At 42.1% G+C, this 27777-nt stretch overlaps 1 protein-coding gene across 1 annotated transcript; it reads left to right on the top strand.

Moving 5' to 3' along the window:
* The first annotated feature begins 7355 nt into the window (after positions 1-7355).
* Positions 7356-17320, top strand: FRRS1L (ferric chelate reductase 1 like). The gene is made up of 5 exons (XM_075024276.1): positions 7356-8143; positions 9896-9980; positions 10463-10601; positions 13820-14066; positions 14534-17320. The coding sequence occupies exons 1-5, from the start codon at positions 7915-7917 to the stop codon at positions 14704-14706; spliced, it is 873 nt and encodes a 290-aa protein (XP_074880377.1). The 5' UTR covers positions 7356-7914; the 3' UTR covers positions 14707-17320.
* The last annotated feature ends 10457 nt before the right edge of the window (positions 17321-27777 follow it).

The following is a 27777-nucleotide window of genomic DNA, read 5'->3' as shown; positions in this document are numbered from 1 at the left end:
AGCTACAAAGCTGTGGAAGAGCTGGAAGAACTCCCTTCTTCCCCCGAAGCAGAAATACCAATACTGCATCTCAAGCCTACACAGGTCTCCCGGTTCCCTTATGAGAAATGCAAAATGCTCCTGGGTCCCTTCTTTAACATAATCAGAAAAGTAAAGCAAAATAGTCATCTTCTAAGAAATTGTGACTTTGCTTAGCAGTAGTTCTGAAGGTCAGTTTCATAAGCGTGGGGCCACAACTGGAAGGATATGTGCAAGTTTTTAAAAGTGAGTGGTTAAATATGCTTTTGACAGTTGCCCCCAAAGTAGAGCTCAAATAGAAAAGAGAAGATAAAAATAAACATTGGTCAACCCTTTCATTGTTTGCAGGCTGTGAAATGGGACAGGTGCTGTGGAAAAACTCATGTGTGATTGTGTCATTAGAAGTTGAGTCATCATGCGCGGGCAGGGAGCCAGGTAGAGGGGCTGGGGTGACTGCTGGCAACCTTTAACTTCAGCACGAACTTCTCTTCAGAGAAGAGCTGGTCAGAAGCAGGAGTTTCTTGGGGTTTGAGAACTTCCTTTGAACTAGGAATGAGAAGGAAAACTTTCCTGTGGAGAAAACAAAGTATCCAAACTCCGCTTTCTGATGTTGCTAAACTCTTTGGATAATGGCAATCAAAATAAATATGAATATAATAAGAGCAGTATAATGTCATGAGTTTGAGCAAAATGGTAGAATCAAACAAGAACTCTGATTCCCTAAAGAAAATAAGAAAACTGAAACCTTGTTCTTGACTTTCACTTTGGAAATATTGATACTTTGCGACAAATGAGAGTTCTGAGGAGTTTGAGGGGTTTTTTTTGCTTTGTGCTGTTTTTAGCAAATGTGAACGCTTCTAAAAATACTCCAACTAAATGCTGAGACGTTGCATGAGAAGAAGCATTGTTCACTACGATGGATGGAAAAAGCTGTGCTGCTTCGCAAGCACTAGTGCCACACAACATTAACTCCATCCTCAAGGGGCTACCTGGAGCTGGGACTATAGCAGCACCCAGTCCCTGCCTGATGGTTCGCTTAACTGTTTTTTCCATGTTTGGGTTCAGGGTTTGGGCGCATCTACCCGTACGTAGAAAAAGGACCTTGCCCCAGCGTGGCCTGAGCTTGGTAAATCTGTCGGGTGCCGGCACAGTAACTCTGCAACTGCCTGCGAGGAGCGGTGGGAAAACCTCAGCTTCTCCGCTGCTACATTTTTGGGGTGTTGACATATGTGGATATTTTGCAACAGCAGGGAGAGGGCTCTGCACATATGGGAGAACCAGCCATCAGAACAGGGGTGGTGGTTGGACTTCTCTCCAAGTACCAGACTGATGTCTGGATTTTTTTCCCCCCAGTTTTCTTTTTCCCCCACTGATGAGCACTGTTGTCAGCAAATGCTTAAAGACTGTATTCCTGTCTCAAATTGGCATAGCAACAGCATCAGAACAAAACTCAAAAGCATCGACTTAACAACATACTGAAATGGCTTCAGAATTCGTAATATGCTCTCATTTATTTGAAGTGTAAGGGAAGGGGTTATTGCACAGCATACACCTTAGGCTGTTGGAAACCTTTCCTCCATGCACATGTTGACTGCCAAATGAAGACAAGCCAGTTAAATACTTGTTCTTTAATTAGGTTTATCCTTGTAAACATCTGTATGAAAAACATGGAAGTAACCTTAGGATATATTATGTAGCTGCACAGTAGAAACAAGAAAACATAAGTTTAGTCTTATTTATTGCTGGTGTCACATGAAGATCTTAACAAGAAAATCACAACTATTTATCAACGCTACAATCTTTTTGGTTAGTAGAAACAAGAGATGTAACTGTGGTTAGAGATCCTCTCTCAAGGCGGCAACTTCTCCTCTAACAACCCTCAAATACAATGTTTTTATCCCCACATTAACTGGTATAAGTGTTTCTAAATCTTGGCCATTGCACAAAGTTTTGTTCTGTCCAATAACACTGTGTTTTATAAAACACTGCTGTATTTTAGCATCTCTGGATAAATAAACCATGTTGAACTCTGACTTCATTGGCATCATGAGAAGTAAACCTGATTTCAGTAATTTAAATATTAGTAACAACTTAAGTAAATTAAAATGTTAAAAATTTCTCTTTTTTAACTCAGTTTACAAGCGTTTCAAAACAATATATCCAAGCTCTCTGAAGCTGCTTGCTGTTACACCATTAGCAGATGCATGGGATCTTTTCTACATCAGCGTAAATTGTTTTATGCTTGGTTCATCCCCACATCCAAGGTTCAAAGACTCTTCTGCACATCATGGATGTTAAGAAAGCCTGCGGCGAGGCTTCTGAGAGGCTTAGCTCTTCCCCATTGGTGTGCCTCTTTGGTACCCAAAGCCTTCAGTATAACTGATTTTGACTCGTTATAAATGCGGACAAGACAAGAGATTATTTTAAAGTCAGGGAAGCCACTTGTGCACCTGCCTGACTCTGCCATCCAAGTAAGCGCAGAATATGAATACGGACGTGCCTTTAGATAATGACATGCAACGAGGGAAGCTTGAGACAAACACCCGAATTCGTGCCGTCATTTCCCTTCAGTGCTGCGTAACCCACCCTACTGCCTGGGTTGCCTTTACCTCGCTTCTGCTTAAATACAGACAAGCCTGACTCTTGCAGTCCCACAGATGTTTTCCACTCATTTGCGTGTACGTCTTGCTCAGTCTATTCCTCTAACGGCCGACGGCTCTCGCAGACTGGTTTATACGTATTCAGTGACCGCAAGAGGCAGGGATGGACAGGGATGACCCCAGCTCCCCCAGACTCCCTGTAAGGTGTCACCCTCCGGGCTCCAGGCTCACCCTGGGTCCCTGGGCAGCGTCCCCTTGGTCACCTCCCCCCCCAAACCCACAGGAAAAAGCCCCATTTCTCCTCTTGCTGCCAACATCGGGATGCTCCAGCCCAAAACCAGACTTGGAGAGTGTTCCTGGAGCCTGGGGTCTGGGGGCTGCCCTTCACCTGGGCTCCAATGTCCCCAGGAGGAAGACAAAAGTCCCTGCCCCCCCCCCCCCCCATTCCAGGAATTTTTCCCTGGGCTGTTTGAAGCAAAGCATCCCCTCCTGCAGCTCTTACCTGGGAGGGGATGAGGTGTAACCTATGGAACCCCACTTCCTGGGCAGGAGCCGCCTCAGGATGTATAGAAAGCAACTTCACTGCAGAGGAGCAAGCCAAAAGGAGCTTCTCTGCTGATTTCTCCTGCCCTGATTGCCTGCTCCCTGGAATATAAGGGTATTATTATTATTGTTGTTGTTATTATTATTACTATTATTATTTCGACTCAGAGGTGTCTGAGTTCAGGCTGGGGAAAGGCTGTTTTAAATGACTGTTTTCCAACAGGCAAATTTATGGAACTTTTATTGTAACTCTTCAGATGAAGTCTCATGAGGGGACAGGGTTTTCTCTTTTTTTTTTTTTTTTTTCCGTATTTCTGAGTTCTTAACTAATTAGGATGAAATGACATTGTCACACATGGAATTAATTGAATTCTGCCAGTACTGCTTAAACTCTTTAAAACATTCCCGCCTAAATGAGCTCTTTGCTAATACAAGCTGAATTTTTCAGTTCGCCAGGCCAATTTTTGCACAGTAAGTAAATGGTATTTGTGCACGGGGAGGCCTCAATGTAATGCCCTCTATTGCGAGTTCTAATAAAAGGCTGCTCTGTTTTGGCTCCTTATTAGAATAACACTATAAATAACCTCTTTGTAACAAGGACTTTCTAAAAAATGTGGAAAGTTTTGCTCCAAAACCTCCTGGTGCACATTGTGCCACCATCTGGCAGATCTGGCTTTCAGGGTAGATATACCTCCCAGCGCTGCATTCACGCTGGGGTAGCAAAGAGTGCCAGAGAGGTAAAAAATGCAGTCTTGGGAGAAAAGACATAAGCTGCCTGATGTAAACTAACACAAAAAAAAGCTACCTTGGGAAGGGTCCATAGTGCTTATGGAAGCAAAACTGATGCTGATTTAGTGTCTAAGACTGCTGGACTTAGTCTTTAGATTGGTGTGTGTTATGCTTGCGGCCAAGAGCTTGGAGACATTGCTTTTTTCCTACATTAGATTAATTTTATAGAAAGAGTGCTGTTGTGAGCAGTATTGGCTGCAGAGGCACGATTGCCCTTGGAGCAAGACCAGATACATAACTCAGTGGCAGCAGAAATAGAAAGATTTACCAGTGCTGAGCAAGAGATGATCTAATGATCTAATGCAGTTTTTATTTGGATGATAACATATTTAGAGTTTATATCTTCTTGCCTGTCTCCAGAAGACCCGAAGCAGTACCATGCCTCCAAAACCCTCGCTCGTCTCTCTGCTTAGTAGCTTTCAGAACTAGCACACCTCTTTTTCCTCTGTAGTGTTTTGGGTTTTTTTCTAAGGCGATCGCTTAGTTTTTACTTTTCTCACAGGAGATAATGCATTGGCATTTGACATTTTTTTCCTCGTCAATCAGTTTTGCACATTGTGAGAAAGCTCTGCGTGCAAGAAATTCCTAGCATATTTTCTCCCATATCTTAGTCTAAGTAACTAACACAGCAAGCATGTTTCTGTATAGAGTCACAGGTAGTTAACTAGGGCACGGGATGAATGACTATTAACGAAATCAGGGCGATTTCTCAATTTCTAAAATTTGTTTTGTTGTTTAATAAAGGAAAGTCCAAGATAAATTACTGGCAGAGTAGATACATTCACTGTATTGAAAAAGATTGCGGAAAGGGTTTGAGAAAACTGCGTATGAATTACAAGTTCTGGTTCAGGCTATTGTAAGAAAACCAACATCTCAGGAGTCATTCTGTTAGTCAGCACTGGTGGATATGTAGTGATTTTTCAATAAACATTGGTTTGATGGAAATAACCAAGAGCACTAAAGTTTAAGGAGCTGTTCTTGAGGCACTGATATGCTGAGGAAGTAGCTGGGAAGAGGCAGGGCAGTATGAACTTAACCAGCTTCGGCTTTTGGGGGTGAACTGGGAATAGCAATAACTTGACCTAGAGCTGAGTAAGGAAGTTGAGCCTCTTGTAAGAGGACTATCGAATGGACAAAACCTGCTAGATCACACACAGAAACAGAAAAGCAAATGGATCGGGCAGGATCCAGCCTAACTGGCCACAGCAGTGAGAAGGGGGAACTTGTTTGCCACGGGTGGTCCCAAAGGAAGAGCGGGCACAAAGGACACGGTGTTAGGGGTTTCTAATGGTCTGCCAGCATCACTGGCCTTTCCCCACCCCTCTCTTCATTAGTCAGGCCACACTCTTATATGACTAGCGGGGTTTTACCCTCTTCCCCCTGCCCCGAGTACAGGAGCTGCAGCCACTCCTGAATAATGCAATTAGAGACTCTGAGACAAGATTTTTTTCTGAGTGTCTGTTACATAAACTATGACTTATTCCTGAAGCTTTAATTTCTAGTCCAAATGGCCCCAAAAGCACGAGCCTCCAGGGGAAAGGTGTGCTTTTGAGTAACAAACAGAGGCAAGAGAGAAGGCAGGATGGGCCTCAAGGGATGGCTGGGGATAATCCCGGTCTCCAGTCCTGGGAAGACACCGCTAGACTGAGTGCTAGCACCAGAGAATTGCCCAAGCCAGGGCAATTAATCATGCAAGGCATTTGACTGCTGGATTCCCCTGAGGCAGGAGGTGATGCCGCAAGACGTGGTGGAAATGACCACATCTCTAATTCACCAAAAGCAAGAGGACTCCTGCTGTCAGGGGACGGCCATGCCTTCCAACCCACGGTTCACACATGGCATGTGTAAGTCCCGTCTAAGAAAGGTGTTACCAGCATGTGCAAACTGTGAATTACGGCATTCAGAAAGCTTAGGTGTTCGAGGATTAAGGCTGCTCGCGCAACCTCATGCAGTTTGGACTCCTTTTGTTAAATGCTTTTTATGATGGCAGCCTTAATCACTTGATCAGATAAGGCTCTTCCCTGCAGAACTGTTGCCGCACGGGCAGTGCTGTTAGTTGCAGTGTAGACCCTTCTGTCTGCTGAAAATTAAAGGTACTCATTAGTGCTCCAGCAGTCCCAATATGCCGTTGCTTCCTATAAGCAACCCATTTTTGTGGGAGGGACAACCTTCAGGCAAACACAAGAGGTTCTACTAAGGAAAAAAAACATGTCTGGAGTATTCTAATTTTTAAGATTTACAAGGAGGGAGGCACCTGCAATAGGGTCAGTCTCTTAGCCGTATCTTCACCTTAGAAAATCAGTGCAGCTCCACTGCAATCACAGACAGTTATCTTAGCTGTCAGATTTAAAATGATAGGTGTCATGTAGGTACAAACAATACAGGATAAATATCCCAAGTGTTTACTATAGCTGCAAAGCATCGCCTGTATCGCAGCGCGCTAAAGCCTGTTTCCAGGGAGGAAAAACCAGCATGCAGCTGACAGCTGTTCCCTCGCTGAGCAAATGCTTCTTCACAGGCATCACAACCCTCAGCTAGCTATTTCAAAAAGGAGGCGGGGGGCCTTCATCAGAGTTGATTATTGCCAGAAAGAATAAGCTGCAGCCTTATTTTCCTGTTAGCCTGATTTATAAGCATTTTTCTATTGCCATTTGTTTGCTTGTTTTCCACTGGCCTGGTAAAGTTTGCCAAGCTCAGCGAGGTGGGAAGAAGGGACTCATTATTTTGCACTTGAGCTTAGTGTTGCTCTCCCATAGCTTTTTCCATACGCTACTGTGGAACATGTTGAATTTGCACGCGATCGAAATCGCTTTTGCAACTTATTTTTCACCTCTGTGTGGCTGTTCCTCTCTCTGCAGTGAGAGATAGCATGCTAATCCACTGGACTAAAGCGTGGGGACGTGAATTAACGTCCTCCGCTCGATGCAGCTGGGCACGCTCCGGTATTACAAGCAACCGCTCGGCCCAAGGGAATGAACTGATCCCGAACGCAGCCTAGGTCTCAGGCAGTCTCAGTGCCCCATCAAAAAGTAACTCAGTTCAGTCATCGATACTAAAAGAGAAAAGATTTAAATCGAGGGTTATTTCAATCTTCAGAATATCGCCGACCGCTGCGTCTTCTTCTCTCTCTCTCCCTCCCTCCCCCCCTGATGTTTTGCTGAATTTTCTTCCAGACTCTCAGAGGAGGGAGTGTAACCATACATAACAATATAAAAAAGAAATTATCGTTATAACCAGAAGACGGCAACGCAAACCCAAGAAAAGAGCCGCTTGGGCGAACGCGGGGGACGAAATGCCATCGCTCCACCACCAACCCGCGGGTACCACGGCACGGCGAGACCGCGACCGTCTCCGTAACGCCTAGCTGCGAGCCCGGCGTCGGTTCCAAGAGCCCAAGCAAATTTTTTGGGGGGGACACGCGACACGAGCGGGGCTTTCGTTCAGTTCCGCCAGTTTTTCAGCGTATTTGCACCGCTGCCGTTACATGGCGTACAATACAAAGCAAGAACACGCAATCCGACAGCCAGCGCTCGCCGGCGTGTTTTTTTTTTTTTTTTACCTGAGATGAGGGCTAAGTTGCGTGGTGCCTTCAGTCCCACCTCAGAAAGTCATCGAAAATAGAAAAAAAATAAAAAAATATGTATATACGAGGGGTGAGCTTGCCCGGCAATTAGCGAGCAGGGTTAATCACGTCCTCTCGGAGCCCACACGCTGAGAGGTTTTGGCGAATCGAGGCCGGGGAAGGGCTCAGCGCTGACAGGGTTTTTTTGCCCGTGACAGGGCTGGGGGCCGCCGCCGCCTCCCCTCACCTTTTCCCGCCCAAAGCCCGCTCCCACACGCCGTCCCCTCGCCCACCCCCGCAGTCCCTCCGCGCACCGCCCGCCCGCCCGCCCTCCCCGGGGCCGCCTCCCCTCGCTCCGCCGCCGGCGACGGCGTAAGGAAGGCGCGTTCGGCCGCCGCCGCCATGTCGGTGCGGAGCCGCGGCGCTCGGCGGCGGCGGCGGCTGCTGCTGGTGCTGCCGGTGCTGCTGCTGCTGGCGGGCTCCGCCGCCAGCCCGGCGGAGGAAGGCGGCGGGAGGCGGGAAGCGGCGGGCGGCGGGGAGCACGGCGAAGAAGCGGCTCGGCCTCACCACGATTCTTCGTACGGCACCTTCGCCAGCGAGTTTTACGACCTGCGCTACCTCTCCGAGGAGGGTGCGGTCAACGCGGGGGGGGGAGCAGCCGGCGGGGAGCGGGGTCCGCCGCGGAGGGAAGGGAGGGAAGGGTGGGCTGTGGAGGCGGCGTTGTTCAGCACGAAGGCCAGCGCCCGCCGCCATTTTCCGCGGGCCTGGCCTCCTTCTCCTCAGGGGGCCGGCAGCGGAGGGGAGCCCCGGGTGCCGGGCCCGACGGACGGGTTCTCCCGCAGGGCTGCGGCGTAGCGGTAACCCCCCTCCGGGCGTCTTCAGCCGGGCGGGGGGCCCGGGCAGCCCACGCCGGGAGGCAGAGCTGGAGCCTGGAGGGGGGGGACGGGGGGACCGGGAGGGCTCCGGGGGTCCGGGCTTCGTCCCGGCGGGCGGTGGGTGGCCTTGCGATGGTGCAAAGCCGCTGGGGAAAAGCTTGCCGGGGTGCTGAGTTAAAAGGAGTGCTGGGTTTGGGGTGGGGGGGGGTGGGGGTGTCGAAATGCCGTGTGATGTCCCGAGGGGTGAGAAATGTAGCGGTCGTGGGGTTTGGGGTGGGTTTGTTTGGGGGTTTTTTTTGAATCTGTGAACGGCAGAATGTTAGAACTCCAATTTTGTGGCTAGGCTGCGTTGACGACCGGTTGTTTGATGCATTCAAAAAAAAAGGAAGAAGTGAGAAGATGGCATGTCCCACAACCACTCTTTCAGTGATGCTCTGCCACAGGCTGCTGTGAAATTTTGCCAGTTAAATACATTCATGCTGGGTAATTTACCCAGGCCCCCGATACGGTCAGTGGGGGCTGTAATTTGCAGTTTACAGCATACTTTCTCTCTCTGTTGGCATTGTCAGAAACCTGGGGAAGCGAATCGGGGCTCCCAAATGCTAAAGTTGTGTAGGTTAAACGTCTGTTTGCAGATGCTGTAACTAGCTGGACTGTTTGTTTCCTATTCAGTGAAGCACTTTCAGAGGACTTCCTAGTTTCACAACTAGCACTTTGAGTTTCAGTTGGCTAAGTAAAAGAACATCCTATTAAAATACCTGTGGTCATGCAACAGACACAAACTTCTACAAGCCGAGACAGAAAAGGTCTGTTTGCAAATGTTTGCACTTTCTCTTCGGTGTACTATCATACAGCAGACAGGGGATTGCTCGGAATCATGACTTTCATTGTCCGGCTCTTCTGGGTCTTCCTTCACAAGTGATTGCAGGTCATACCTGCAGGCAATTCCCTGTTTTGATACTCTCTTACCTTTTATTGCCATGTGTGTTTTATTTTACTTCTTAATGGAGGGTGTATTATAAGGGCCTTTCGGTATCCACTCCTACAGCTCTGAACCTGGTGCCCTGCATTTATACTTAATACTGTCATTTATGGCGAAGGAGTCAGATTTAGTTCCCTTACGAACTTCCTGAGGGGACTAAGAATGCGCACAAAGGGTGCAGTGAGCGGAGATCCCTAATTGTTAGTTGACTGCACTACTCCATGTTCCTGCTGCCTTAAGTTAACTTTTGCCCTCGGTGTAGCAAAGCCATCCACTGGCATCCTTCTCCCTTCTTGACAAATGTAGGAAACCTGAGAAAATCTTTGTTTTCAGTTATGGGTGTTACTTTGATATCTGGATCCAGGACCATCTGAGCAAGGGATTGTGTACGTGACAAAGTAGTCCCTCATCTGAACAGCTCGGTTATCAGCAGACAAAGTAAATGCTATTGGAACCCTTTCTCTTTAGTATTACTGCTTTTTATTCCTTGTATTTTATTTAGTAATGATTTATTTTGTTCATACAGGTTACCCTTTCCCTACTGCTCCTCCTGTGGATCCGTTCGCAAAAATAAGAGTGGATGACTGTGGAAAAACCAAGGGATGCTTCAGGTCAGTCTGAGATAAGAGCGCAGATACCTTTATGTTTGCAAATGCTGACTGATTATATTGGAGACTATATTCATTGTAATAAATGTTCATTATTTAAGAACATACTTTGTAGTTATGGACTATACTATTTGAGGAAACTAGATTATTTAAGGATATACATCATAGTTCTGGACCTACAGCTATTTCATGATTCTTGTATTTTCATGAAGCACTTTTACAAAAGCAGGGCTAGGAAGGTCAAGAGAGTAACACTGTGTGTAATTAATTGCTTGCCGTACTCTTTAAATGCTATACATTCTTACACTGAAAGAGTAATAATTGCTAACACTTAATTAGTGGTACTTTGTGTATAGCATATTATATTATGTTTTACTGCCATTATACCAAAATGCATTCTTTTAGCTTTTTTCTTGCAGAAATGTAATGAAGTTCCATAGCAGGAAACTGTGAGGAAAAGTTACATGTATTCCAATTCCATTTAGGTACGGTAAACCTGGATGCAATGCAGAGACTTGTGACTACTTTCTAAGTTACCGTAGAATAGGAGCTGATGTTGAATTTGAGTTGAGTGCCGATACTGATGGCTGGGTGGCAGTGGGATTTTCCTCAGACAAGAAAATGGTAAGACATGTACAGTTCTTCATGTTGACAGTATGCACACTTTTACAGGCTAGGATATAAATCGTTTATATTTGTTCTGTCAGAAACAGAGCATATAAGGAGAAACTGACTTGCTGAAAACACAGCACCATTCGGTAGCCACCCTGGAGGCAGAAGCCAGGCCCGCTTCCTCCCAGAAAAACTGCCTCATCCTTCCTAACGTGTCCTTTCCCTTCCTCTCTGAGCATTAAAACAGTATTTCGGTTCAGCTCTGAATGTCTGAACGTTACCAGCTTTTTGCCCTCAGGAATAAGCCAATTCACATGGAAATGTCCTGTTGTGCTTTATGTCAGTGTTACTTGGCCAAAAGGCACATCAGAAACTAAATAGCAAATAATTTTATTCTTCAGTAAATCAGCTGACTTTCAGTGATATAAATATGGCTTTCACGGTTAAACTTTGGAAATCTTTTTGTTTCTTTCATACCTGTGTGCTGTTCCAGGGAAGCCACAAATGTGTGACAAAATGACTCCTGCTAATTTAAACATACATACTCTAGCAAGCAGTCTTGTTAAAATTTCTTCTTCTGTCTCTCCTGGATTTTATTGGGTTTGGTTTAATGCTTATCCCTGTACTTACTTTCTCATTCAAAAGCTTCACTTTTCATTGTGTTTCAATAAGAAAAACAGGAGCATGTACCGTGCGAAGTTTAAAAAACCTGAGCAATAGATGACTTTTATGCAAAGATGTTTTGTCTGTGGTCCTTGGTAAAATGTTTAGGATTAAAATGCAGTTCATAATGTAGGTGTTAGTATACAGAAACACGCCTGAGTATATAAAACAATACTGAGCCTATGTCCTAGTCACAAGCCAGAGGACAGGACTCTTTCTTGTACAGCTGTAAGCAGTAGTCTGAAAAAAATACAGAATTTAGACGTCCTGGGCTAGGACCCACAAAAATGAACGGGAAGACTCACGCTGACCTAACAATGTTTTTATCAGACCCAAAATGAGAAATAGAAAGAAAATGTGAGGGCAGGTGCTTTTCAGTCATTACCATATATGTTTTAATATGACACTGTAAATAAACACAATAAAGGTAGAAGTCTTTGTGTCCTAAAGAACAGCTCACATCACAAGAAACAGTTCATCTTTTTAATGTTGTGAGGAACAGTTTTACAGCCAAATTTTGCGCAGAGTTTAGATGCCTAGAAATGCATGTACTCAGCGGGGTTTTCAAAGCAGCTCAGCACCATTTAAGTATTTGGCCCCAAGCTATCAAAGATCATGGTACCGGTTTGTAACTCTGATATACTGCAGTAGGTCCCAGGGTCCCACTGCCTGCAATTCATCAGCCACTTGGAAAGCAGGCGTTACCTTTCATCCCAGGCACACCAAGCAGCATGTCAAGTCTCAGCTTCTGGTAAGAAGAATAAAGTAAGTGTAAAGTAAAAGAATTCGCTTCCAAATTTGCTGTGTAGGTGATCTAATGCCCATCAGTCAGCTGGACTAAACCAGCTAGTATCTGTCTTCCTCTCTTGTTCTCCTGCTGACTTCATCCTTTTTCTTAACTTCCAGGATGTTTTGGTGTCCTGGGATGTGCAGGCTCTAACAGTAAAATGGCTCTGGGTCAAAACAGCTTAGCTGTGAGAAGCGGGCTGTGCTTTGGAGGCCCTAATCAAAATGGTGTGGCCTGGATAGCTACAGAAGTTCAGGAGAAAAAAGCTATTTTGTGTCCTCAATAGATTTTTATTTTTTTTAACTCCTGTGACCTATTTCTTTGTCTCAAATAACATGCTTTTCCACTTGCAGGCTTTTGTGCCTAGGCAGGATTTGGTAATGTCATTCTGTTAATTGAGATTCGGAATACTTTTTTTCTTTCCTTTTAATTTTTTTCTATAAGAAAACAGCTTTATTGTTGCCTCTTTGTACTTAAGAATGAGGGATATGTGCTCAGATGTATAAAAGTTAAACTTGGAAAATAAGTCATGGAGAGCAAGGATAGGCTCAAGACAGAAGCTGTAAAGGTTGCCTGCAGCAGCACCGAGGTGCAGACACTGTTCAAGCATGTGTTTTTACCTAGTTGTCCCCTTTTCCCCACACTTCTGGCACATCTTTTACAAATCCACATAGCAATGTTCCCGGAGAGCTGAAATGCACCCTTTTTCTCTCCTTTCCCTATAATAAAGAACTGAGACATGATCGTGCTAGCAAGCATCATGTCTATCATCAGCACAACATATCAGAAAGATTAGTATTGGAGAAGTGGGCTCTGTATTTAATACGGCTCTGTGTTTCATACCACCTGTGGCAGTGGTGTTCAGTAAAATGCCATTCATCCAATTTGCACAGCGTTTTAATGGTTCTTGATACTAAAGCTTCTATGAGATAGTACTCCTAAAATTAATGCTAATCCCTGAGTGATGCAGTGCTCTACCACTTTGGCAGTGACCTTGAGGAATAGTTCTAGCAGCTGCTTTAATATTTCTACAGATGACCTCTACAAACGGTTGTCTCACACTTCCTTCTGTCCGTTGTTTCTTTGCTTGATTGGAATGCTTGGCAGCTGTTTATGCTGTGTGAAGAAGCACATACTGATTACTTTTTTTCTTGTATCTTACAGTGTTCTGTAATCTCTTACTACACGCTGAACAGTTTTCATTTTCTCTTAAGAGATACAAGAAGTGGTGTTCCCTTAAGTGAACGTGAGAAGAGATTAGAAAAGACAGACTGCAATTTATGCTATTATTTTCCCGTATTTAGTAGATTCATCTCCTCTATTTTACTAAATTATATTGGGTTTCTGTCCATGATTTGATGCAGTGGGTTTTGTACACATCAGGGATTCAAGACTGCCAGTTTTTATGAAGCAGGGTCCCAGAACTTCACAAATTACAAAAGAAAACAGCCTTCCACTGATCAATTAATTATGTGATGTCAGGGTGATATCATGTCTTACAAATAAGTTATATCTGTTAGGTAAAATAACTCTTGGAAAGATCCAAAAGAGAATTCAGAGTTAGTAAAGGTAAGTAAATATTACTATCCACTTTGTGCTTTTCAATCTGATTGAAGACACATGGTTAGGGAAACAAATATTTGTGTATATATAACTTTGAAAGAAGGAATGGGAGCCTGAGGTCTTGATTAGTTTTTAATAATTAAAATTATATACCTAAACGAGGAAATGCTTTGTGACACTTGTGTTTTCCTTCTACCAATATGCTTTTACGGTGTAGGGAGGAGATGATGTCATGGCTTGTGTTCATGATGATAACGGAAGAGTCCGAATACAGCACTTCTATAATGTCGGTCAGTGGGCTAAAGAAATCCAGAGAAATCCTGCTAGAGATGAAGAAGGAGTTTTTGAAAACAATCGTGTAACATGTCGATTCAAGCGTCCTGTATATGTTCCCCGAGAGGAAACCATCGTAGATCTGCACTTGAGTTGGTACTATCTGTTTGCTTGGGGTCCAGCAATTCAGGGTAAGTTGATTTCTGTGTTACTGACAGAACTGAGGTGCCAAAATGGATAAATGTCTTTCAATTACATTAGTCTTACTAGAGCCCCCTTTTTTTCTAATGAACTAAAATTCTGGCAGTGTGAGGCTTAAAAACAGATAAAAAGGAAGACAAGCTAAATAACAGAGTCCTACATGTCGTGTTTTCTCACCTACATCGTTTTTACTCCCACTCCCCAAAGCTGAATTTAGAAGAACTTCATAACTAGAAGTTCTGATTTCCTTTGAAGGATGTTTATTGTTTATTTGAATTTCATTTGTCTTATTTGGAAGTTTAATTTCAGAAAGCAGAGAAATCACCTTACTCACTGACAGTGTAATATTGCATGCTCCTGTAGGTTTGAAAATTACTCAGCTGTCTACCTGTTTCTTTGGTAGACTTATAGAAACAATGCATCTGACGTTATTTCTTTCTGCCCTTACCTGTTAAAGGTTCTATAACTCGTCATGATATAGACTCACCACCTGTATCAGAGCGTGTTGTCAGTATTTACAAGTATGAAGATATTTTCATGCCATCGGCTGCCTATCAAACCTTCTCTTCTCCATTCTGCTTACTCCTCATTGTTGCACTGACCTTCTATTTATTGATGGGAACCCCATGACTGATGGAAGATAGCAAGAATTTGTCAGTGGAAGTTTCCTCAGGATGGACGGCTATACGGATGGACGATGCGTTTTTCTATTGGAATTTATATCACACCACCATCCTCATCTAGCTGCTTTTGAACATAGTTAGCTTCTCAGGAGAATGAAATAAGCATCTCCTTTGAGTGGCAGAGTGGTGACAAATCATTTAAGAATAATCACTGAACACATAGGAGAATATTTTCAGTGTTGTGACTACTTGCTTAAAGAAAAGGAGACTTTTGTAAAATCAATGTGTGTGCGTGTGTGTGTGTTTGGGAGGGGTGTCTGTCTGTATGTGTGTTTAGGCGAATTTTGTGATGGACACCTTATCAAATAACAAAATTGCCTTCCAAATTGCTCCCAAAAAGCAAATTTGGGAAAACATTATAATGCTGTTTGGTACTTCTGGAGCAGACAGCACAACTCCAAGTGCAGTTTCTGAACTTAAGATCCGGATACCGACACAGCAGTAAAACCTGCCCTTCAGTAATGGACAGTTCTCCCTATTATTTTTTTTTATATTTATCAAGGTTTACTTGCTCTGGTACTTTCCAAAACTAAACTTGCATAATCAAGCATTAACATGGGTTGGGTTTTTTGGTTTTTTTTTCAATGGAAAAGAGGTGATGAATGTCTTTCTTTATAATAATAGACTTCCAACAACCTTCTTGAAAGAAATGGCTACTTCTTTTATGAGTGAGATATCAAGTTATTTAAACAAGGGGAAGGGAGAATACAGTAATGGAAATTCTCCATACATGGGAAAAACAAGTGTAAAACATACAGAATATAGACGTTCCAACAAGCCATAGGACGTCCTCCCAATAGATTAAATCAATTCTTCTCCTTTTATGAAAAAACCAGTAATTTTGGTGACATGTAAATACGTTTTTAAGCAGTTGTGTAGTAGTATGAAGTTGTCTGTTTTTCTGTGTTGTATGCCTGTATATCCTGTTCATGTTAAAGGTGAATATGGGCAGCTGGTGTTAACTTACAAAGACATGGAAATATAATTGAGATTATTTGTAAGGAAAGATAGGGATCAATAAGCAGAGCAGTATCTTTAGCTTCATCAAACCACTGCTAAAATGTAGTTACTGTGGAAAAAGATGAACTAAAGAAGAAATACACTAGATTTTTTTTTATCACCAAAAATATTACAAAGCTAAATATCACAGAAATGGAAAGTGTCAAAATGTATTTATGAGCCACAGAATATTATGAAAAACTGAGTTCTTGTGGACAATGTCTGTTCTTCACGTAATAGGAAGTGTATGACACATGGCTACATGGAGCAGTCAAATGTGCTTAGATAAGGTTGCTCATTCACTTCCCAACTTGCATTAAAATTCCATTTCAATGGAATTAAAATTTAAATTGTGCCAAAGTTCTATCTAATGCGGTATGCTTGAGGACTCTGTAACATAGGATCTGGTAAAGTATGTGATGGACCTCCTTTCTATTCTCATTGCTGCACAGAGCGTAAAAAGATTAACTAGCTTTGCTGGGTTTGCATCGTTATTCACAGACTGAAGTTTGTAGACTAATTTTTCTTAGACTCGGCATTCTTCAAACCTGTGCTTAAAGTATATGAATTAGATTGAAAATGAATCTGAACGTTCCATCACAAACACTTTATCCCTGTTTCAAAGGAAAGATTGTGTAGTAATATAGATTTTCACTGATGTCTTTAAGGATTTGTTCACTTAAAGTTACTGGACTAGAGTTCAGGACGGGGGAGGGGGAAGAGAAATTCAGAATGAAGTGAACTTTAAAAGTGCATATAGTAGCTTTATTTCCTATAAATTATTTCTCTCAAGTTGGATAGCCTACTCATCATCTGATGAAATATATAGTGGAGAGCACCCAATAAGGAAGATCTGCTTTGGTCCACCATGGCTGTAAAATTTAGTTTTAAGATTGGCTGAAGCAGATGGCTGAAGCCTGGATAATGAGTTTTATATTCAGCAACCAGGTGAAGTGAAGAAATCATTAGGGCAAATTCCTTCTCCTTTGTGCTAATTTGTAGGCAACTGAGATAGTGCAGTTCCTTCCCAGAGATCACAGCTATTTAAAGTAGCCTCAGGGTTGCTTTAGTTTATGGCCTTGTATTTACTATTTTAGTTTCAGGCATTTACCTGATTACCCACTAAAGGGCTAACCTAACAGTTGAAAGGTACTGAAGTAGGATATAAACCCATTTTGGGTCCTCTTTTCTTCTTTAATACAGTGCTGGGTTTAGGATAGGCTGGCTGGACCGGAGCACAGAGGTACGTTAAAGACGACAATAATAATACCAAGGCAAATGTGCAACACCCGTAGAGCTGCTTCCCACTTATATGGAGTCAGACATGTTTAAAGTTCAGGCTCTACAGCAAATTCCGAGCAGAGGCACAGCTGCTTAAGGCTATGTCTGCTGCAAAGTACAAACTGCTTCAGTCTTCAGCTGTACCCATGTTCTCAATTAGGGTAAAAAAGTACTTTTTTTCTTCCTTTTTCAGTTTACTTGTCAGTGTGCTGTATAGTGTTTTTGTCATTGTATTTTTCTCTTGTTGAAGTATTAGCAGAAACATACACTTCTATTAAAAATTTCACCCAAGCTTCCAAGTACTTAATTAGCACTAATTAAGTATTTCTAATCAAAGGGGTGGAAATAAAAGGCTGCAAGAAGCAGCAAAACAACCTATTTCAGCTGAGGGTTGAGTTTAGTACGGAGTTTGTCTGAGAGTTGCTCTTCAGAGTGGGAAAAGCAGGAATATGACATTCAAGTTAACAAACAAAGAAGGTACAAGTGTTTAGAAATTACTAGTTATGAAGAAATATGAGAAGAAAAAGACTATTAGAGAAATGAAAAGGCTTTACCTCGGTGGTGTTTAACTTTGTATAATACTTGGTAAGTCTTAACATTTGAGTGTAGTAACTTGTCATGGAAGGCATTTTGGTTTTCATATGGTTTGTTTTGGTTTTTTTAATGTTGAAAAGCAGGATTGATCCCTGTTACACGAAGTTACTACAAAGTAACTTTCTTCAAAGTAACTTTTAAGTGATTATGGCATTTCAAATAGTTTTGGATTTTTCTAATTAACAGGTACCAACACAAAGTAGAGGAAAAGGTCTCCTTTGGAAAAGGAGGCAGACACTTCTTTCTCCAAATCAAATTATTCTTAGTTTCTTTATGGTGACTACTAGCAAGCAGCTGTTAAAGAATACCTTTCCAAAGTGCTTTTATTTTGAGAATTACCTGCTGCAGGATGACCTAATACAGAGGCACAGAGTTTAGAAAGTGCATGTTTAGAGTATGGCGTCCTTTGGAAATTCAGCTCTGATTATTAGTTAGGAAGATAGGACTGACAAAGACCATAAGGCATTAATTAACTTCCTTGAATATGTTCTTTCCGTGCAGAACAAAAGTCACTTGTGACCATTGCTTGTTACGTTAACCATGTTATCGCCCTCTGCTCGCTCTGTCCGTCTTATCTAGAATGTTTTATACCTAAATTTTATAAGTTAGTTGGAAGAGAAATCAGCTGCTTATATTTGTGACAGTGCCTATTGCAAAGGGACCCTTTTTTTTGACTGTAGTGTCTGACTGCTACCCTGCTACAAATAATAAGCTAGGCCTGAAATGACATTAATAATAAGTAGGATAGGAAAGAGAGAAAGATAAGTGGAGAGGACAGACTTTCAGAAAGTAATTTTTTTCTTCGCTGGAATCAAATAACTATTTTAATGTGTATGTGAGATACTCCTAAATGCTAATTGATTCCTCCCCAAAAAAGCCTAGCTGATTTGATAATGCCATTGGATACAGGGTGATGCTTTCTTCAGAATTCTATTATTATAAAAGGGAAATACTCTGGTTTTGAAAAAGAACATATTGATGAGAAAAAATTGAAATCCCTCTGTGGCCTTCTTGTCCTTCTTGATTGGTTCTTCAATACTTGGATAGCAAGAAAATAAACACTTGTGGCGTCCCTAATCTGAGGAACCCCCACATTGGGTTAAAAGTTGTCAAAGCTGTGTTTGGCACTGACTTTTCCAGTCTTCAGCATAGGGATTAAGAGAATGACTGGAGCATGGTGTACATCACCAAATCCCTTAAATATGTATATCTTCTTTTGCCAAACTGTGGATAGTGTTCTTACTGTGTTTTATGTCTAGTCTTCCTCAGAAAAGTACCATGCTCCTTGTCAGTAGCCTATGTCCTGTCACTGTTTCCACAGATGCCTTATGCTATTTAGGGAGGTGATCCTGAGAAGTCTTAGCCCAGCTGTGAAGAGGAGTTAGTGGGTAAGGAGGACTGACACACAGCTGTCTTCATGATTATCCAGGTTAGAAATCTGTCATTGATGATACTCCAGTTATCTGCAAGTAAATGACTGCTATAAGTTTAAGGGAAGATACAGGTCTCCCTATTTTTTTGTCTGTCTTCTCCTTACTTTCCCATCCATCCAGTGCATCAGACGTTTATAAAGAAGGAAATTATTCTCCTTTTAGGGAATAGACCTTCTGTCTGGTCTTTCTGATCCCTTCAGTGTCCACTGGAAGTTTGCACCATGCCGTACTCTAGAAGCAGAATTAAAGCTTGTAAACAAACTTCATAACTTTTATCAGCATTTAAATTGCATTTTGTGACTTCTTGGTTTGACAGAAAGATATGTAGCAGGTGTACTTTCCCTGCCTTTTTTTTTTTTTTTTTAAAACATCTTCAAATATTTCCCCAAAGAGAAGTATTTGGTAATAGCTTTAGGAGAAGGAAACGTGTATTTCACAGAACTACAAAAGGGTCTACAATCACTTATTTTCACAGATCTCTATTGTGAGAGTCCTAGTATTTTATACGAAGTATAACTTCATATAGAGCCTTAGATTTATGATAGAAGTGGAAACACATTTAAATATTATGGTTGTTTCAGCGCTTCATGGAGCTGTGTACATGCATAACCTGCATGAATTGGCATCCTCTGTTTCAACTCTGACTCCACGTGTATAATGAATGGGCAAAGCAGTCTGCTTGGATGCTACCCAGTGAGGCATCGGTGACCTCAAACAGTTTGGGATAGAAGAGTGGAGAGACTGGTAGTAAGGCTGAAGGACAAGGAATGACTAATGGTTTTGGCATACTTCCTATTTTTGCACGAGTTTACATGTGACAGAACACGTCTGGTGCTTTTCATCACAAGCAAATATGATTTGATGTGAATAGAAGGAACAGAGTCTGACTTTAATGAGAATTTAGCTTTTATGCAGGTCTTAGCTGCGTAAGGGCTCACGTGAGCACAAGGTCAGACTGTGCCTCAAGTTTCCCATGAAACTCCAAGGTAAGAGCTAGAGGCTTGATCTTTCCTTTGGAGGTACGAAAACCTGCCAAGACCCTGTAGACAGTAATGACGGTGGGCTGCTGCGTGTGTACCTGCTCACTGGCCGTTTTACAAACTACTGCTGCAGCAGTTGGAGTATCAGAAGATGGAAGCTCTACATCTTTTCTTAATAGCTTTCATTGTACATTGTCTATTTCCCTAATTAAAATTTCATTACTGGTATTTCTGTAGTGACGTGTTAAGGCCTAATGCAGCTCTCCCACAGCCTGCCCCACATAGATATGGATCTAACTGGAAGGTTTTAAAGAAAATCTCACTTTCCTGAGTACAAGAACTAATCAAAAGAAAAGAATTTATATTTATTGACAGTATGTCAACTTTTCACCACATCTTTATATCATATCTAGTTATTTCTGTGCATTTTACATGTTGAGGTATCTGATTTTTGCAGATACAGAGTAAGATCTAGGTAAACCTTCCTTTTCTAAACCTGTTTTATTAGTATGAAATAATCACTTATGTAACTTCCATTTTATTTTTTTTTTTAATATTTACAGTGGGTTTGCTAAAATTATGTATGCTTGAACTTGGTTATTTAACTTATCTAATTTGGGCTCAGATAGTGAGGCAAAACCGGTGTAATTTCTAAATGTCAAGAAGGACGTATGCAGCTTGTGGAGCTGATAAGTGTGAAAAAGCAGGCTGAAAAGACATTACTTGCTTTGAAAATCTGTGATTTGAGTTGGCAATAGCAATGAATCTGCTGTAAGGAAAGGGGCAGATTTTTTTTTTTTTTCTTGGGTTGCTAAGTATTTTGAATTGCATTCATAGAATATCTGAAGTAGGAAGGGACCCATAAGGATCACTGAGTCCAGCTCCCTGCTCCACGCAGGACTACCTAAAACTAAACCATATGACTGAGAGCGTCGTCCAGATGCTCCTTGAACTCTGACAGGCTTGGTGCCACGACCGCTTCCCCGGGGAGCCTGCTCCAGGGACCGACCACCCTCTCAGTGAAGAACCTTTTCCTAATGTCCCATCTGAACTGCCCCTGCTGCAGTTTTGCAGTCATTCACAACTGTGGTTTTTGTCCTACTTCCATGTTTCTTATCTAAGTAGGAATGTTCTTGCAAACCGATGTGAGGTTGGAATACGTGCAGGACTTCATGGCCCCTGTTTTAGAATAGCTGCTGCTCCGTATAGGCTCATTTTGATCTGCAGTGAGAGGCTATTTAGGGATGTCCTTACAAGGTGAACTTTTATATGGTGCTCTTAAGAAACTGTCTGTAAAGGTGTTGTGCACTTTATAGACTAGAGTGTTACAGAATTAGTTGGTAGCAGTACTTTCCTGAGCTGTTTCTAAGTGATACTTACTTAAATTCATGTTTACATTTTTAAAGAAGTAATTGGATTTTTCAAAAGTGCCAAGCAGCTGCAAATCTTTTATGGCTGCAATGCCTACTCAGGGCAGTGAACATTTTATGGCAAATAGTGATTGCAACGTGTTGCCCAATATAGTTTCACATCTCTCTCTTAAGCTTGACATCACTGAGTTCAATTTCATAACAAGGTGTTAGTAGAAGACTAAATAAGGGAACAATTCACTTAAGTTGTGTGCCAAGGAATAAAAATATTCTTGCCGAATTTTTACAACAGTGATCTGCAAAGTTTAGATTAATGAAAAATATTCTTCCCAGAATTAATATTTAGGCAATGCAATTTTGCTGAAGGTATTTGTGTGTGTGTGTGTGTGTGTAAGTCTGAGAATTATACAAGATAGTTTAAAAACAAAAGGCTAGACTCTGCTTTGGGGACAAAAGAAGACAAAACACAGAATCCTACATGTTCCGTGACTCCTAGCTGATTTTTGATAGGCAGAATGATCCAGAATACATAGAAACCCAAGATGTTACCTGCTAGGGTATTATGTTTGCAGTGTTTATATACTAACCTTCTGTCACCTTCTTTGGTACAAAAATTAGCCTCACATTAGTCTTTTTACAGTATTATTTTCAATTTTTTTCCAAACTGGAGGATAAGTTCAGTAAGTCAAGAAAATACTGTCATATAGAGTATTAGGATAATAGGAACAGAAGCACAGATGCCATATTTAAATCTAGAGGGAAAAAACCCACCTTATTTAAGCCCCAAATACGATATCTGCATCTGAAATATTGGACTGCTCACATATAAAGCAATGATTTCTTTTTCAGTTTTGCACAGTTGGTGATATGAAACCAGTGATAAACACTGAAATAGAAAAAAACTACCACAATAGATTTTCTCTAAAGCTGGAAGTATCATTCAAGTCTTGACACAGAGTCTCAAAGATTAAATTCCAAACCTATTAACTCATTAGAAAAATGAAATGATGGGACCCTGATATTTGTGTGTCATGTCCCCAGCCTTTTAGACAGATACATTTTGTTAGCATATTTGAAGTATCATGAGTTTTTTTTAGGTTAAAAGAGATGCCTGGTATGCCTTGTTTTTTCTGATTAATATATCCTGAGGTCTAGCTTGCTTTAACCTCTTTGCAAGTAAGCAGGTTGTCGTAACTATGTTAACTCTTGCTACTTGTTTTGTATTACATGAAATGTAATGGTTGAACCTGAAATGTCATCTCTACCTTTTGACTTTGTTCAGCGTTCTCAAGACTAATACATAGTTAAAACATACAAATAAGCAACTTGTAACTATAATGTTAAGTGGTGTTCTGCATTCTTTATGCTAGGCTCCATTCTGTATGCCAATACCCAGCATCCATGTGAAGTCAATGAGCATTTGGTCAGGTAGGAGCACAGGACTGGGGTTTTGTAGTCCAGAAGTAATCATCAAACTTCTTTGTATTTATGCACTAGTCTTTTCAGAAAAATAACACTGAATGAATACATAATGAAATTATGGTGACCTACGGGTCTCCTTTACAATCAGTGCATGCCCTAAAATACTGCTTTGTAACATCTGTTTTATACTAAATGTTGGTGTACAAGTGAGCCTTGTTAGATATTTGACAGTGACAGACAACAATATTTATAAACCTGTTATAATAAATGCCTTTTTAGTCTAAGAAAATGTGTGGTATGGCCTTTATAAAAGGGAAAAAAAAAAAAAGGTCTCTCTGAGGCTAAAGAAGTCTCTGTTGTTGCCTTCTTAACAATTCCTTCCTGTGCCACGGGCTTGAATTTATTACCCTGAGTAATTCTGTTTAAGACAGTGAGGCTGGTCAGAGTAGTGAATTAACAGATGTGGGGGATTACTTTTTTTTCTTTCACCATCAGAATCACAGTGAAGCTGTAAATAAATCTAATAATCTGTGTGTTAACGAAGTATTAACCCAATTGTCATGTAGTAAGTAGCATGTAGAGGTTCCTGTGGTGACTTCTATGCTGTGTTTTTTGTGACCTATTTGATGCAACTATAATCAAGCTGCCTATATTACAAATTTGGGTGTTCTTTATCTACTGTCATTGCTGCCCTATTGCTTGGCCAGGCAGAGCAGCTCCTGAAGCAGTCAGAAGAGCCTTTTACAGAAAAGAAGAAGATGAATTTATATTAGAGATTGGCAACAGAGAGGAGGAAGTCCCATGATACTTGGTGAGCGAAAGCAGCTGTAGAAGTCTCTCAAACAGGGGTGCTTCAACTTCTGAGATCTCTCAGGTTTGAGCAGGTATTTTAGCTCCTTGCTGGTAGACTGAGAGGAACAGTTGGCTCAAGGCACCAAGAAATGTATTGCTTTTACACTGTGTGCTCTGTTTTTTGTGTTTGTAGTATTGCTACCCTGTAGTTGCAGGCTGCAAGAAAGGTCGCATCTCGTGTGTGTCAGCTACTTGTGCACTATCCAAGTGATCATGATCAATAGAGGCCTCAAACAGACTCAACAGCGGGTCTTAAAATATATTCTGTTTGTCTTGTGCCACGTAACATTTGACAGATTGGTAAGGCATTTTGTCACAAGCCTGACGAAGCCAAAATATTCTTCTGTTACTCAGATCTCTGTATATCCAGCTCTTGTTCCACGCACGCAGCTGCCATGTGGGCTAAACCCTGTGAGATAGTGCTCTGGATTTTGTTCATCCCAAGGTCTTACTGGTGCTGTGTTTTGCACGCTGGTCCACTGAGTGAACATCTTTGTGTTTGGTGCTATTGACTGCTGTGCCTTACAACCATGCATTTCATTCACCTTGTGAACTGAACAAAATTAATAGTCATCTATGTGAATCATTCAAGTATAGCACTGCTGATAATACCATATACTTTAACTGAGATATTGAACAAAGTTGTTTCTGCAGTAAAGTCAGTCACTGCTATAATCACTGGGTACAAACAGAGCCGGTATTCCAAAGAGCTGTTTTTCATTTTCTTTTTACCACTATTTTGTAAATTACATTTAATTTGGATTAAATTAGCAGTTGATCTGCATAAAAGATTAATTTTTTTCTTTAGCCCAAAATACAATGGTATGTGGTGATGACCTAAAGTTTATATCTTAATGATGAACTTTAAAGATGACATCTTTTTTAATTTGGTCCTGCTACTGTTGAAACCATAGTAGTTTACGTTGAGTATTTTTCATTCATCTGAAGAGGATATTAAACTAAGGTGAACTAATGAAGTGAGATTAGCCTCAACAGAACGTTCACAAATGTTCAGTAGCACAGGTTAAAACAAACAAACAAGAAGTTTCTCTAGCAGGGGTAGAGTTATTTTCTAAATACACAGGCCAGTGCTGACACCTTGTGGCTTCGTGACTGAGTTATTTTGTAGTTTCGTGTGGTTATTTCGGGTGTAAATCATGATGAACTTGCTGTTGCCAGCGTTGTCTGTCTCCTCTGCTTCCTGGCCACCTCAGTACCCAGTATTTTGGTATCACATGTAAGACAGCTTTGGGCTGTATTGACTGCATATCGAGTGAATAAGAACTAGGGGTGTCTGGGAGCTCTTGAAGGGGACGCAAATAGCTTCAGTTCAGTGCTCAAAATCACAGGTGCTAGTGCAGCAGCAGACAGCAGTTATGAGCTTCTCTCTTACTAGTTATGCCTCATTTTATATTTCCCTCTACATAGGAGAGCACCGAGGACTGTCAATACTTGGCACATGTGTACTTTTAGGCACACACACGTTTTCTACATTGACACAAAAGCATTCCTTTGCTGCCCTCTTCACCCTTGAAGAATTACTGGTAGCAAAACTACATCCAACGGGACTGTTGGAGAATTTCTGGTAGTATAGGACCCTGAGGTGCACTATTTATCTATGGCCATAAAAATGCCTAAACCACAATTTATCAGTGCAATTTATACCTAAATGGGCATCTAATCTAAAATCACATAACTTTTCAAGTCTTAACAAAAACAGCTGTTAAGGCTGCAGTCGCCATTTGAGATCTGTTGTGGAATTAAGTTTTCAGATCTTGAGGTGTGTCTTGTGAAGATCACGCATCCTCCCTCAGCTGTTTCCTCAGAGATTGTTTTCTGATGTTTATGGTCACGTCCCTGTTCTTTAGTGTTCATGTTGTGGTAATACAGGAGTTAGAAATCTTTACTGCATTGTGGGTTTGTTGTTTGGGGTTTGGGTGCTTTTTGTTGTTGTTGTTCTTTTTATTTCTGATATGTTTAGTTGTTTATAACGAATAGTGAAACACAGAACTGGAAAGGAAAGGTTTTCTATAGTAGGGACCAAATCTTCAGTTTATGTAAATCAGTATTTATAGCTTCACTCAAGTCAAAGAGGTGACATTAATTTCTATTCCCGAAGAAAGTGACTGCCTGAGTCTGTTAAGAAAAATCAAAGGAATAAGGATGTACCTATGAAGATGTGATTTGCTGGCATCTCTATTTATCTAACAGGAGGATTTGTACTCTCAACTCCTCCTCCCCCCCCCCCCCGTGTAAATCTTAATTGACACTTGCTAATTGAACTTTAATACAATAAATGTATTATAATGAGCCATTAGAGTCTCTTTTTTGGCATGCTTCCTCCTCTCTGCAGGAACCGAAGAGAAAAGGTTCAGATGGAGATGCATGCTTGTTACCTATTTCAACACCCTGCCAGGAGGCAGATCTATCTGATCAAAGAGCAGTAAGTGACAGTATCGTTTTAAGGTGCAATAAAAGCTTCTCTCATGGACAACTGCTTGTAATGCCTCATCACCATCAGGATAAAATGAGATACCTGTAGGTCTATAAATGCTTCCACTGCATGAAATTAAAGCACTCTGTCGAACCTGCACGCGATCTGTTCAGCAAAGGCAAACAAGGTGCTGCAGAAGCCAAGGGAGACCTTTGTAAGCACGAGTGTGTGTGTAACTGGCAGGAAAGGCTTTGCAGCACGGACAAGTCAGGACTGCAGTGCAAAAGCTCTAGGAAACTGTCTGGGCCCAGTCCCACCTACAGCTGTAGGATGCAACGTGGTTACAGGAACTGTGTGGAAAAACCTCTACCTTTCCTCCTCAGGATGATGATAGGGATAGGTCTCACCTATAGTCTGTAGCCTTTGGATTGCTCTGCCTTTTTAAAAGTTGGGCTATGAACAGTTGTATTGCTGTTTTGCAAGTTAAAAACAATTGTGCTCAGGGTAATTTCAACTTTTAGAATCTGCATCATGCAAGAAACACTCCACTGAAGTCCTTGTGGGAACAAATCTAGCATGGAGTTACATAATGTTAAACTTGTGTGTAAATCCTAAAAAGGAGGAGAAAAAAAATCAAATTCCAGTATCTATGCGCTTTTTATGTGTTCAGAGGTATGCAACCTCTGTAATACATTGTAGAGGATATGCTGCATCTCTCTTTCAGAAGAAAGAGGAATATCCCTCTGCGGGGTCTATGGCAGCATTACCAACAGCTTCAGTACCTGCTCAGGGGTTGTGTTAAGCTGTGAAAGGACAACTGTTTGAGTAGCACAGTGGCAGCACTGAGCTAGCTCAAATGTCGTGGATTCCAGCCCTCACAAAACTTGCTCAGATGGAGCATATTTATTACAGAGGCACTTAGGGCACCTGTAAAATGTTAGCCGTCACCCCTATGCAAGGACATGGGGGTCTGGCGTATGCCAGATGCAGCAATTAGCTTCTCCCTAGATTATTTGCAAGAAACATTTGGTGCAACATAAGGTCACAAATGCCGGGTCTAAAAAAACCACACAGAGCAACTACTTTTTCTGTGGGCCTAATTCCCGGTAAAAGCACAGATGCTTCCTCGTTAAACAATTTGATGCCAGAGCGTGTTCAGACAAGACAAAATTCTCCGCCTGGTCTAACTGGTCTCGCTCTCCACCGCGCAATGACGCTGCAAATTTCCGAGTATTTCGCGTTTCCAGAGACGAAAGCCACGGGAGAGCCTTTAACAGAGCCGCGACAAGGTCTGCGCTGCTGGAGTGGGGATGAGGAACGTACGGAGCAAGCTGCCGGGCTCTTTCAAGCTCCAGCCCTTGGCAGCCTCCTTCAGGAAAAGCCACGAAGGCGCTGGGAAGCCTCGGCGGTGACCCACGCGGGATAAAGGGGCCTCCACCACCCGCCCGCCCACCCAGGGAGGAGCGCGGCCGCCGGCTCTCCTCGCCGCAGAACTACATTTCCCAGCACCCTTCCCCGCCGGGCCGGGCGTACGGCCGTGCCCGGAGCCTCTCGGCGGTACTACAGCCCCCAGCAGCCCCGGCTCCCTACCCCTCGCCTGAGGCGGCGGTCGGCGGCGGCAGCTGCGCGTCGGCTCCTGTCAGCGGCGGCCCG

The sequence above is a fragment of the Buteo buteo genome, chromosome 3 (genome assembly GCF_964188355.1).
Source record: "Buteo buteo chromosome 3, bButBut1.hap1.1, whole genome shotgun sequence".
NCBI classification, from domain to species: domain Eukaryota; kingdom Metazoa; phylum Chordata; class Aves; order Accipitriformes; family Accipitridae; genus Buteo; species Buteo buteo.
The sequence above is the reverse complement of the archived record's forward strand: the minus strand, read 5'-3'. Positions and strand labels throughout refer to the sequence as shown.